Source organism: Lutjanus erythropterus, chromosome 3, assembly GCF_056507025.1.
Source record: "Lutjanus erythropterus isolate fLutEry1 chromosome 3, fLutEry1.hap2, whole genome shotgun sequence".
Classification (NCBI taxonomy): Eukaryota; Metazoa; Chordata; class Actinopteri; order Lutjaniformes; family Lutjanidae; genus Lutjanus; species Lutjanus erythropterus.
In genome coordinates, this window is record NC_139319.1 from 23,128,406 (window position 1) to 23,142,305 (window position 13,900).

The 13,900-nt window shown below is 41.6% G+C and overlaps 1 protein-coding gene across 8 annotated transcripts in view; it reads right to left on the bottom strand.

The window, feature by feature from the left end:
* adgrl3.1 (adhesion G protein-coupled receptor L3.1) overlaps window positions 1–13,900 on the bottom strand; it is a 168,201-nt gene that overhangs the window by 104,162 nt on the left and 50,139 nt on the right. For all 8 annotated transcript variants that reach the window (XM_084715465.1, XM_084715469.1, XM_084715462.1 and 5 more), the window contains exon 4: window positions 12,470–12,683. In XM_084715465.1, coding sequence (XP_084571591.1) covers window positions 12,470–12,683 — 214 coding nt within the window. The remainder of the gene's footprint in view (window positions 1–12,469; window positions 12,684–13,900) is intronic.

Consider the following 13,900-nt stretch of genomic DNA (forward strand, 5'->3'; position numbering starts at 1 on the left):
TCTGCTGCTACTGGCCTCGTTTCTGGTTTATTAGCTCCCTGATGTGGTTACACACACATATATATAGTAGGACTATTGTAGACGGACAAACAGAGTGATGGGAAAGGATGTCAAATGGGAGGAATAAAAAGGGAGAGGATGCAGAGGATGCAGAGGACGCAGGATGTTGTAAGTAATTGAAGAGTGATGCGAGGATAGTGATTGACAGAGGTAAGAGAAAGGGAGCAAAAAACACGTGTCCGTGTCTCTGTGTCTCTGTGTGTGTGTGTGTGTGTGTGTGTGTGTGTGTGTGTGTGTGTGTGTGTGTGTGTGTGTGTGTGTGTGTGTGTGTGTGTGAGAGAGAGAGAGAGAGAGAAAGCCTACGTATATGTCTACCATGGGGTATATAGTGAAGCATCACATCCGGAGCCAACACCACCACACTTATAAAGAAATGACAGATCTGTCTCTCTCCTTCTCCCACACACATACACACATATACATACACACAAACAGTGACGCACTCCTCTGCGGTCCCTGAATGCGTTTCTGTCAGCTCTCGAACAGCCTGTCAGACAAGCCACAGGTAAAATAATGTTGTTTTCCCTACTGGGAAAAAGCTTTGAAATGTGTTACATTATTAATATGTGGCTGGAGGATGTCACTCTCTCCCATTATTCTCCCATTCTGTCTGAGCATGTCAAGTGTCACTTTTGACATACAACATGCAATACATACCGTGTATAGCACCAATATTATTATATATGCTGTGTCCAATATGTAGCCCCCCCATCACACAAACAGCACCACCCTCAAATCAACCACTCACTGTTCAAGTGTCCTTGAACAGCAAATGAAATTTCCATCCCGAATCCAACAGATTTTTCACAGCAGTCATTGTGTTATTTAAACACAGGTGTTACCAATGACACTAATTAAAGTTCTGTTCCATTCAGATCAAACAGACTCAGAGTGCTGTTATTGTGGGTGTTGGCTCACTAGTAAGGCTCTGCTACAATAAATGGAACAGGACCTCCTTAATTAGTAGAATTGGTAAAGCCTGTGTTTAGCCTGCTGTTACAACCAAGTCATATTGTGCACTTATTAAACAATATGTGACAAAAAAAACACACAATTTAATGGAATTATTCAGAGTCTTTGCTAACTTTGCTGCAGTTAGCAGGCAACAGACCCAGGCTCAGTAGCCTCCAGTGAACACAGACGGAGATGAACAAGATCTCAGAGATGCACAAGGAATACAGAACCGAGGTCGTTTACAAAGCTTCCTGATAGCTTTACATATTGTTAAAGTAGGTAACCATTAACTGCTGTTAGCTAGGTCAGCTGACTCAGGTTCGGCATGCCAAGAGCCAAATCTGGCAAGAAATCCGTGGTTGTACTGTTTTCCCTGTCATCAAACTTCTGACGGGACAGGGTTGGTTCCCAGTCTCGCCATGTTCACTGGGAACTTCCAACCTGGGAAGAGTCAGCCAAGTAAATGGTAGCTATATGGCTGTAGGGGGTGTAGCGTTAATGTTCATTCAGCACTGTTGGCTAACAGCCCACTTTCACAGGAAACATGTAAATATGCAAAAGCACATAGCGCTCCGATTTCCATTTCATGTGAACTTTAAATCAGTGAAAGAGGATCAGGAAACCAAAAACAGATGCAACAACCAAAATATGTATTTACATAAATAAAGATAAAGATAAAGACATACTTGTGGCAAAAGCACCCAAAGATATTCACAAAAAGAGAGCTGTTATGACCCCAAAGTATGGCCAGGGGGATGAGATGAGTAACACCTACTATTTTATATTAATATGGCTACTGAGAAAAAGGTCTGTTGCAGTCAAGTCAAAGAAATACTCCGCTTACATCAACTCATTTTCTGTAAACACATACAAGATTTATTTCAAAGTTCATTTCTGCAGACTGCATAATGCCTGTAACACTGTTAAATCCTAACTGGATCTGAAGTGGATATATGGGGCAAAAGTGACCCATTTCTTTGGTGATAGTGAATCATACGAAAAACAGAGTATAATATTGCGTGTCCTATCATACACAGAGGCACACAAATAATGCTAACACAAAAACATTATGGCCTCTTTCTTGCTAGCAGGCTCACGGCCAAGTAGTTTTTCAGCTCCGCCATCTCTTCTCTCCTCTCCTCCCTTCTCCTCTTCCACTGGTAACCATGGCAACTTCCACGTCGTCCGATTCCAGGACACACTCAGGGAGTCTTCCTCCTGATTCCACCTAGCAACATTCCTGTGCTGACATCCCCGTGTTTCGCTCTGCCTTACATCTATGTGTGTGTGTGTGTGTGTGTGTGTGTGTGTGTGTGTGTGTGTGTGTGTGTGTGTGTGTGTGTGTATTTCTCTATGTGACACCTCTTTCTCCACAGTTTAATCCACGACCACCTGCTTGCACAAACTCCAAATCCTCCTAAAAGCTAAAAGACGAGTAGCATTTCAGACAGCTGGGCTGTCTCTCTTGGTTGGTTAAAAGCAGAGAAGCGTGTAAGACACTATTGCCACCAAGACGACGGAGCCACGCCACACCGAGACGCTGTCTTGTAGGATTTAGTCAGCCTCACCTCATGACGCACAAAAAAATGCATGCTTGCTGTTGTGCTTATGCATGTATGTGCAGGGGGAGGAGGGAGAGAGCTGCTCCTCGTGTGTCCTGGTCTAGTTTTGCGCTTCAATGTCAAAGTCAAAGTATCAAGTCAGTCTGGAAGTCAGTCACTGTCTACATGGCGGCGTGTCTGAGGCTCTGACTCACATGCTAGTCTCTGGATGTGTCAGCCTTTGTGTGTGTGTGTGCGTGATGTCTAGACCATTCTCAGACCATTCTCAAGCAGCCGTGTAGCTTAGGTGCTCGGTGAAGCATGATAACTAAGGTTAGCAGAGCTGTGGCGACAGGAGAAAAGGGTCAGGCAGTGGAGGCTCTGACATGTGGAAATACAGAGGTTTTGGGAACACAGCACAGCTGTCAGTCAGGGTGAATGTATATCGTGACGTGGGTGGGTGGCAGGAGGATGCAGTTATGTGTGAGGGACAATAATATAATGTGTTGATGAGATTACAAAGGAACATTTGTGTTCACTGCTGTCACATAGCTGAGGGAAAGTCACTGTATATGTGTTTTAGGAGTGACTGTGTGCCACAATCGGTCCGTCTTAAAGTGTATCTTTACTTGTCAGTTCTCTCCTGATATTTGCATTCATATATCTGTGTGTGTGAGTGTGTGTACATATGCATGCATGTGTGTGGGCCCTAATTACCGCACTGAGCAAGGGTGACAGTTGGGCCCCTAGGGTGCCGCAGGGCATCTCCTGTAACCGTGGTGACTATATGAGGGTGGCACACACATGCACACACAGATACATACACCAACACACACGCACACACACATTAAGTAGGACATTTCCAGATATGACCTCATTCAGTGGGAAGCAGGATAGTTAATGGAGGGAGGAGAGAAGAAGAGTGAACAGATAGAGACAGAAAAAGTCAGACATAATAATAACAAAAAATAATTGTAAATACCCTGGTGAGTTCACACACAAAACGCACAGTAGTCACAGCCTCAGCTGCCTTAGTGCCAAACTTCAATTCAGCAGATAATATTGTTTTGGTATTTAGAGTCACTGGGCTGGAATAATGATCAAAAATGTTAGATTTATGTAAGGTTTAGAGCGTTTATTTATCCGCGTCTCTGTCATTATCTGTTCCGCCTCTCTCTCTTTCTCCTTCTGTGCTTACAGAGATGGATTAGCCTCAAATGGAGGAGACAGATGAAGTGCAGGTATGCTTGAAGAGAAAAAAAAAGTGCCAGACTGCTTGGCATAGTTCACTCGTTACAAAGCCCTGGACTGCAGCACATGGCTAACACTAGATTGCAGTCTATGATTCAAGTGGTTTTCTATAATTCAGAGAGTCAAAGAAAAAGAACTTCAGAGGTTTCTCCCGCGTGAACAGTTCAAACGTGCGTGCACGCTCACTGACACGCACACACACATACTGTACAAAAGCATGCAGCTATAGATGTATGCATTCGCACATGTGCACGCACTGGCACATACACACAAAAGTGTTCACACACTAGCACACTAGCCTGGTGCTTTGAAGGCTGAGACTCAGTTCTAAAGAGACAGGCTGCCAGAAGAAGTTGACCAAGCTTGGGAACTGATGAGCAACTCTCTCAATTTCTCTCTGAGTGTGTGTTTGTGTAGGAGTGTGCGCGCATGCATGCATGAGAAAGTAAGGATGTTCATGAATGCATGCATGTGGATTCATTGGTGTGTGTGCATACAGGGCAGGTGCATAGTTGTGTGTTTACAGCGATCATACACCTTGGTTCCCTGGGGCCACTTAAGGCTGGGGTTTAATCTAGAGACTTGGGATGACTCTGGAGCCTTTGGTCAAGATTAGGGTTGGGTATCCTTTACATTTGAACTGATACAGTATCAATTCTGCAACCTGGAATTCAGTACCAGCACCGAATGGCACCTTTATATTGAGCACTTTTCTCTCTGTGTAGCAATTCTTGAAAATGCTATTTCTGTTGTAGAAAGTCCAAACTTTTCAATTTTAACAAACAAAATTTACAGCATGTTGTTATCTATTCTAAACATTTACCCACCACTCAAAATACAGCCATCCCTGCCTCCCTATGACAGCCAGCCTGTCAATCTGCTACCAGAGCATTTATCGCTGTTGTTTATGTCTCATAGGAAGCATATATGTTGCAAATGTTGTTGTGACCTTGGTGCTTCCATGCTGTAATTTTTCTCCGTTAATACTTTTCAATTTCTTATTGTTGGTTTAATGATAAGGTTTCAAATGTAGTTATAAATTTCATATATATTATATAGCATGCTAAATAACAGGTTGGAAAGGAATTTCAGACAAAGCCTATGGCTGAATTTTGCCTAACACTAGTAAAAATGCTAATCCAATGTCAACCAAGGCAATGAAAAAACCCTAGTTACGTCCAACAACAACTTATCCAACAAACTAATTAATCACCTGAATGTGTTGATAAAGTTGTCAGTGTCTCACATAAAGTTTTGTTGTCCATGGGGGTCTGCATGCATACTAACATTATTTGTGGCTGCTGCGGTGTACTTGACTTTTAGGCTATCAACCACGGTATTCAGCTCATGGAAATATTTTTTGTTTAGTTGGACATGATGTCCTCACCATTTTTGCATTTCGCAATTCAAATATTGAGTGTTTTTTTTTGCATCAAGTTTTGAAAAGTTTAACCATACTTGCAACTACTTTTAGCTTGCCATGGCCCTTACCCACTGTGATTTTAACAACCTGCGGGGGTTACACCATTTTCTCTCTTTCTCTCTCTCTCTCTCTCTTTACAAAGTCAAGTTCAAGTTTGGTTTAGTCACATGCAGGTCAACAGTAACACAAGGTCAACAGTGAAATGAACGATGTGGGACGAGAGTAACAGGTCAAAACAGCAGTAAAAAGCACAACGCAAAGATAAAATAAGATAAAGAAATTTAAATCAAAATTGAATTAGGTAACACAACACAGCTCTATGCTGGTATTATATACAACACTATAAACATTAAACATTAAAAATAAAATGAGGATTTGTGCAGAGGTATGCTACAGCTATGGCAAAAACAACGCTTTATGATAAGATGGGAGCAAGAGTGACAGTAAACAGAGTTTTGCCCAGGTGTGTGTAAGTCCTATGCATATAGATTAAGTAAAAGTAAGGTAACTATAATGTACAGAGTGTTGCATATTGGGAAATTAGTCCTGGTATGGTAGCAGAAAACAATATTTAGCTTAGTGAAGGGAAAAGCCAGATGGTCTGGTGGTAAAACGAGTCACTAGGTGTCTACTGTACTCACTTTCTCGCCCAGATGAAAATCTGGCACTAAATGATTTGACATGAATCAGTATTTGTAGCATGGATGTAATTTGGTCAATACTTTTTAAAGTTCTGTACCAAACCAACGTCGAGATGAGGCCAAACTATAGAACACATTTTGTAAAATACAGGGAGCATGCTGAACCCTATAAATCCCCTGCACTTCAGGCTCAGCCCCACCTTTCCCCTGGCCTGGGAAGGAGAAAAAAGTGAATATAAAAACAGGAAAAGGCGATGAAAACTAAAACAGATGGTGAGGGAGAAAGGAAAAGTGACAGCAAGGGTGAGAAGCAGGGGGTGATGGGTGAGAAGCAATTTGAGGAATGAGAAGAGGAAGGAAAAATCTGGAAATCGGGTGACAAAAGTGGAGATATCAAGAGAGTGGCAGATAGGAGAATAATAGATGAAGTATGTTGTTATTTAACACTTCCAAAAGCAAGTGCGAGAAGATGAGCGGAAGGAGGGGAACAACTCCCCACCCTTGTCTTTCTTGTCTGAGTGGTTTCCCTTTGTGTTGAGGGACTTCTTTAAGGCAGGGGGAGAAAAAAAAAGGGAGGACAACAGAGAGAAAGGGAGAAAGAAAGAGAGGGAGAAGGGCAAACAAGGAGACAAGGTGGGAGAGGCGGTATAGAGGTGTCAGGGGGAAAGTCTGTTTGAAGTCCAGAAGTAATTTTCTAACATGGTAGCTGTGGCAGCGGTAGCAAAACAGAGTTAGTGTGCTTGTGTGTGCACTGTCCACACTCTCTTCAGAGCATCCACACTCGCAGCAGCCTCAAGTACCTGAATGCATGTGTGTGTGTGAGATTGAGAGACAGAATAAGAGAGAGCACTCGCTGAAAGGTACCCGGTCCATGAAGCACTCAAGTATCAGTAAGGGACAAGGAGTGCATTGTGAAGCATCTCCGTAGAAGCCATCAAGTCACTTTTATGTCAATAGATCGCTATAACTCGCAGACATTCCACCATTTTGGCTTGCAGCTCTCTCTCGCTGTGCAGAATTGAACAACCCAAACCTTCAAACGCTTCTGTTGTCCTGATATAACTCTCCCCAGTGACACTTTAATGCACACTCAACCTAACCACACCCCAGCTGTAGCCAACAAATACAATGAAATTGATCCTGATTTCTAGGAAAACACACATATAGAGTGCAGAGGAGAAGAAGCGGGTGGCAAGCCTATAATAAAACAATGAATATTGGACACATACATTTTATCAATTAAAGCCACTACAAGGAGTTTTTAACTGGTTATTAAACAGTCTCAGTTTAACACCGATGCCTCTGTATGGCCAACATAAGCAAACAAGTCCATCTGGGAGAAGACTGGCTACAAAACTGTGTTTACATTTTCCCAGGCAAATGTTACGGTGAGTAATCCATTAGCCATTCAAAAAGATGCAGGAGGAGATTTTTATTCATATAAATTTATTTTCGCATTATATGTTGTGGTTGTGGCAGTGGAGCAACTGGCCTACTGCTTTTGTCCACAGTTATTTATTCCATCTAGATTGTTCTAGTGCGAGTTTTGGAGATATCGGCCGGAGAAATGTCTGTCTTCTCTCAAACGTAATGGAACTAGATGCCTTGTGACATTCAACATGCCAAAAAAAAAAAAAAAAAATACATTTCAAAAACTCAACACCAATGCCCTTTCCATAAATCATGACCTTGTTATTCAAGATAATCCACAGACCTTGTTGTGAGCAGTTTAATGTATAACTGCTTTATTTCTAGTAGAAAGAAAGCAGGGCTCGTCAATAAAGACTGCCTGCTTGCCCAGGACAAGTAAAATGCCATGTTGAGCCTGTAAACATGGGTTAAAGTAATTTTTCATGCAAAATTGTAGAAAATGTTGTTTTCAGCCTCTAAAATAGTTTAGTTAGAGTTTTTCTGTATTTCTCTGTTTATCGTCATATTAAACAGAATATTTTTGGGTTAGAGACTGACAAAACAAGACTTTAGACATCTTATTCTTCTTTGAAAAACTGGGCTGGATGTTTTTCATTTTCTGACATTTTGTAGATGCTGCAGCCCTAGATTAAACATGACAATTAATTTTAGTCTTTGTTGTTATTTGATAGCCACTAATAAATAAAACAGGGGCAAGTAACAACTGATTTGGACAAGTGGATTTATGACCCTCATGCCTAACCAGGCAACTGCAAAAAAAAAACAAAAAAAAAAACTTGTTTAACCTTGGAAAGTAGTTCTAGTACATTCAACTGCAAGAAGAAAGTAGTTCCGGTAAGTTCTACCATAAAAAGGAAATAATTCCTACATGAAACTGGATTTATCATAAGTAGCTGGGTCATGATTTCTGGAGAGAGACATTTCTGTTAAGTTTTTCAAAAATATTTTTGGGCACTACCACAAGACAAGTGCCGTTTAATTGCAATATATTTGAGAAAAGGCAGATATCTCTATGGCTGAGATCTCCCAAAGTCAGCAACTCACACCAAAACTATCTAGATGGATAAATAGCAATACAGGTAAGATGGGAAATATGTATTTTTAATTTTTGGGTGAAATGTCCCTTTAAAACAAGGAATACTCAGTAGCTGTTTTGAAATAGAGATGTTTCAGTTCAAAATGCGATAAAATGGAGTGAGTCATTGAACTGAGGCCAGTATATCGCTAAAACAGATTAAGCGTAACTTTCATGGCTACGGCTTTGTTTCCCCTTCAACCCAGTGTATCCCAATGGGGAGATAATCTGGGAAATGCAGCGATATCAGGTCCTCTCTAGGTTGCCTGAGAAGCCTTGTGAGACCCTCTGGAGATATGAGGCTTTGATATCAAGACCAATTATGTGGTATGGGCGCGCACACACACAAACATGCACACACACACGCACGCTCCCTGGCCTTGGAGAGTGGTAGAGAGGAAAACAAAGAGAGAATGTGATACTGAGGAAACACTGGGCAGGCGGAACATGCTCTGATTTTATCAGCCAGTTGAGCTGGGCTTGAAAACCAGAGACGATGCAGACATAGAGGGAATGACAGAGTGGAAAGCAGACAGGCTGAAACAGACTGAAGAAGTGGTGTGTGTGTGTGAATATGGGGAAGAGCTAAAAGCGCGCACAAACCCACTGCAATGTGTGCAAAAAACCCAGTACAGCCTTCAACACACATTAACAACTGCACACACACACACACATCAGACACGTGCATGAGCGCACATCCAAAGATTTACTGTGTGCAGTTATGTGTAACGCTGGTGCTTTTAAAACACACCACACACTCTTGTGCGTGAGCATATCTGAGCCTCCTTCGTGTTTGTGCACACACACACACAAAGGCTCACTCACAGCCTCTTGTAACACATACACATACACAGGCACCGAAAATATATGTGATAAACAGTTGTTTCCGGTCTGAGTCACCTCCACAGAGGATCCCTCAAGATTAAGTTTGGCCTCTGGCTCTGCTAATTGGAGCTTAAAGTCTGGTGTAGCCCCTGGGCAGTGTATGCTGTGTGTGTGGCACATGCTGTGTGTGTGCGTATAAGCGCATGCGTATAAATTATGGATGGCAAGGACTGTAGGAGAGTGGCCACACAAGCTGCAGCTGCCAGAGAGAGTGGAGAGACTGAGCCAGGCCAAAGCAATCGCAATCAGAGCCACTGCCGCGTGACATGGACAGGTGGTTTGACTGAGGGACAAAGGAACAGGAGACAGGAAGACGACAGCAATATTGAGACAGAAAAAATATGAGAGTGGTAATAATGGGACAGCAGGAAAGAGCACTCAAAGTCAGACTAACACGTGATGTGAAAAATTGAGATACTAATGGTGACATTAATGAATTATTTATATCCAGACATTCTCATTACACAGAGCATTCCTTTCCCCTCATCGCTATTTTTGGTCTGCTATTATTTTCATGTTAGTTCTCATCATCATGCCTGTCCAACACTAAATGTCGGTACTGTGGTGTGTAGAGGCCACGGTCGTATAAAAGAACTTTTACAGCACAACTAAAATACCACTTCTTCATAATCATAGCTAGTACATGTAAAGTGTCACATTGCCTTTGTCTTTGAACTTTGTCAACCAAGTAAGTGGTAACAAAGTGTTCAAATAGAAAACATTTCTAATCACTCAAGCAATAAGTCAAACAGCAGTTTCTCTCCTATCATTCAAAGTGCAGTCTTTGGAGTGTGTGTTTGAAGGAAGTGTGACAACTGAGCACAGTAAAACGTGGAATAACCGAGATGGGAGCAGCTTTGCCAGATTAAGGCAGCATTATTTTTTATTTATCATTATCTTGCAACTAAAAACTAAGCAGTGATTTGTGACAAGTGGAAATACTGCTGGGCAATAAATCAATATTTTATCATGATATGAGACTAAATATCATTTTAAATTTTGGATATTGTTTTATTGTTATATGTCTTAAGCGTTGTCTTTTAAGGGTGCGTTACAGTAGAGTGATGTAATTTTCTGAATTTACCAGACAGTTCTAGCTGTTCTAGCAGTTACCCCTACCCACTTTGTCATTATATCCAGCAGGGCCCTACTGATACTGAATTTTTGAGGCCTAAACCAATATATATACTAGGGAGTAAAACAGTAAACTTTCATTGCTATTTTTTAAAAAATATAAATAATTACAAATACAAACACAAACAACTTGAATTAAGAAAAGTATACGCAAAAAATGCTGCACAGAAAACAAAAAAAAGTCAAATAAATAAATAAATAATTTGAATTATATTCTGTAAAAAAAAATATCAAACAACAAATACGCCCATACCAATATAGACCGCTGTAGCTGTGCCAGGCAAACAGCAGGCAGATAATATAAGTCGGGCTCTAATATCCACAATACTGATGATTATAAATGTCATTGTATCAAACAAGTGCCTTTATTAATTCTATAGATGCAGTAGATAAATGATTTTTATTCCCTTTTTATCCTTTCATTTCTGATGGTCAAATATAATTTTGTTGTATGCCTGCATTGACAAATAACAGGTCTCATGTCTTATTGTACTGATAATGTGCAAAAGCACCAATAGCCATCCCAAGAATATCATAACAATACTGATAATATCTCTTTGGCCAAACGTATCACCATACTTGAGTCTGTCAATATCGTCCAGCCCTAGGAAGAAAAGTATTTTGCTGATGCTTAATTTTCTTTTGCATGTTACTGATGACCATTTTTTCAAACAAATATGCCACGTTATTCGATTACTTTGTCTAAATATAACTCAAGATGCCTAAAAACATGTTGTGTCAGTGAGACAGGTCCAGTTTAGGTCCCTGAGACACAGTTAAGTTAATTCAGGTAGTTAAGTCAAACTGTATCGCCCTGTGGCAGCAGAGATCTGATCAGAGTCACGTAATGGGTGACTAATGAAACTATGACTCATAACTTAAATCTATCGAGTCTTGTGCTTAATTTGTGAGGTCCTTGTCTTCGTGGTTCGTTGGCAGTGAAGTGAACATCTCAGGATTGTTTTATAATCCTTTATCTATAACTGCTTATCCTTTCAAAGGATTGAGATGGAGCCGATCCCAGCTGACATTGTTCAAGAGGCAGGGTTCACCCCGAACAGGCTGCCAGTTCATCACAGAGCTGACGCATACAGACAAACAACAATTCACACTCACTTTCACACTTTCACGGGCAATTTAGAGTCAGCAATTAACCTAACCTGCTTTGGACAGTGGGAAGAAGCCGGAACACCTTTAGGAAACCCGGGCAGGCAAAGGAACTGATGCAAACTCCACACACAAAGTACCCACGCCGGCCACGGTTTGATATACAATTGAACAAAACCAAGCATATTGTAGCCCTCATTCGGTGATAAACTGCTAATTCTGTAGAGCACTGCTCAAAGCTTCAGTCGCTGTGCTCCTAACAGCACTGTCAGGAGAGGAGGCTATCACACTGGCCAGCTGTAGAGGAAGTGTTACCTGAGTAATTTCCATTGTCTGATAAGGTTCTGCAGTTGTATGGCATTGTACTGCATGTAGGAGCTGAGAGCAGCAGAGCTGTTCTGGGTGGGGCTCACCAGTTACACAGATTTTCCGTCACATTTCTCCCTTTTCTCCATCACACTCTGTCTGACAGGTGTGCTGCACTGTTGTGTCGTTTTTATGCCGTTGTTGTTTGCTGTCAACTTTGTGAAAGTGGGTTAACGTGTGAGTAATACAGAACTTGACATTGATACTTCACCAGGATGAATATTAAATGAACAGTTGACACTGCACACGTACTGTAGTTGGGATCTCTGGGGCTGAGAGACGCCTGCCTCTTCTGCTGTACAAATAAGTAAAACTATTCAGAGTGTTCCTGTTTTGGCTAAAGCTCTTTGTGCCACGAGTCAGCCTTGTGCATTTTGCACCAAGTGTGTCATGGGACAAACTTAATTAACAAAGCAATACACAGAATTAATTACTTTCGCCGTGGTTGTCCAATTTTGTTCTCCACTCCTCACGAAATGGGAGACTTGAGGGAAACTTGCTACACAAGAGGCAGCACTAGCTTTCACACTCTAACATGCTTATGTACTATTCACACACACACACACACACACACACACACGTGAACACGCTGCACACTGACCTGAGTGACATGATCTTGTACGCATCGGGCAGGTAGCACCGCGTGTTCTCCATCTGGGCGGGGTCTGAGTCGCATATCTTGTCATCGGTGCGACCGTAGTTGGCGCTCTCGATCATGATGACGTCTGTGCCCGGGCAGCGCAGCTCGATGGGGTAGGACTCACAGGACAGCTCCCTGCGCACCACCGCCATAGGGATAGGGGCACGGGCGTACGCTGGACACACAGACACACAAACATTAGTACAAAGACGTTTGATTTACTGATAACTGTCTCCTCTACGTGATAAAATTCTGGAATACTGGACATTTATAGGGCTGTCTTTAAACATGTGTACTGGAGGCCTAAATTATACAAGCACAGATTGTGTTAAACTAAAACTGCATTTGTAGCCTTGTCATATAGACTAATTATCCACACTATACGAAAACAATAGCATCACAGAAGATTTTTCATAAGGGCATGTCCACTGTCGCAAGTGAACCAACTTGGTAATTACTGTTTTGCAGTTAGCAGTTTTAGACATCACTTTAGATAGAGAGTAATTGCCTGGCAATTTCAACAGGCATTAAGCGCTGCAGAGATTATTCAAAGATGGCAATGCCTAATTATTCTCAGAGTTTGCAAATTTGATGCATACATTCACTCTTCCTTCTCTGAAATAGGAAACATACCATTAATTCCAATGAGACTGGGACTACTGATCTGTCCCAGATCTTTCTTACTACTGTTGCTTTACTTCCTTCTCCCTTGCTGGTTTAATGAGTAGAACTGATGAGGCTTCTTGGATGATGAAGCATCTGCAAGACCTCACAGCAATCAAGTTGCCATTGACTGATTAAGCTGAATGTCTGGAACTCCTCACAAAGGGAAACAGCTTCTGCACCACAGTTCTCGTCTGTGGCGCAGAGAGGCATGGGATATGAAGGGCACGTGCTCTTCATTGTGCCATCAAATTCAAAGACAGCTCTCACTGCCAAACACAAAAAAAATAAAAAAATAAATAAATAAATGTGCTTCAATAGAATGTGAGCGTGCCGCTGTGCTTCTGGGATGCCTCACCTCACAGCAGGTGCTGCTATCACACTTTTTCACAGCAGACATTTTGGCTTGTCATAGCGGGAAAAAGCAAAGGTGAAACAAATTTCGTTAAGGATGGCTCACTTCCATCAAGTGTCCCAGTAAGCCATGACACCGAGCCAGCATGCAAAATACCAGGATCCTGAAAGTAGCACATCTAAATAGAATGCAGACATTTTTAATGTTATCATTTACACCTGCACCTTTCCTGCTGTGGCAAAATGTCTGCTGTGAAAAGGTCTGTCAGAACTATAATTGTGACACTGATGTTTTTTTTTTGTTTTGTTTTTTTTATTGTACAAAGGTATTTATGTACTGTATGTAGGGACACACTGAAAAAATAAGTCATATCT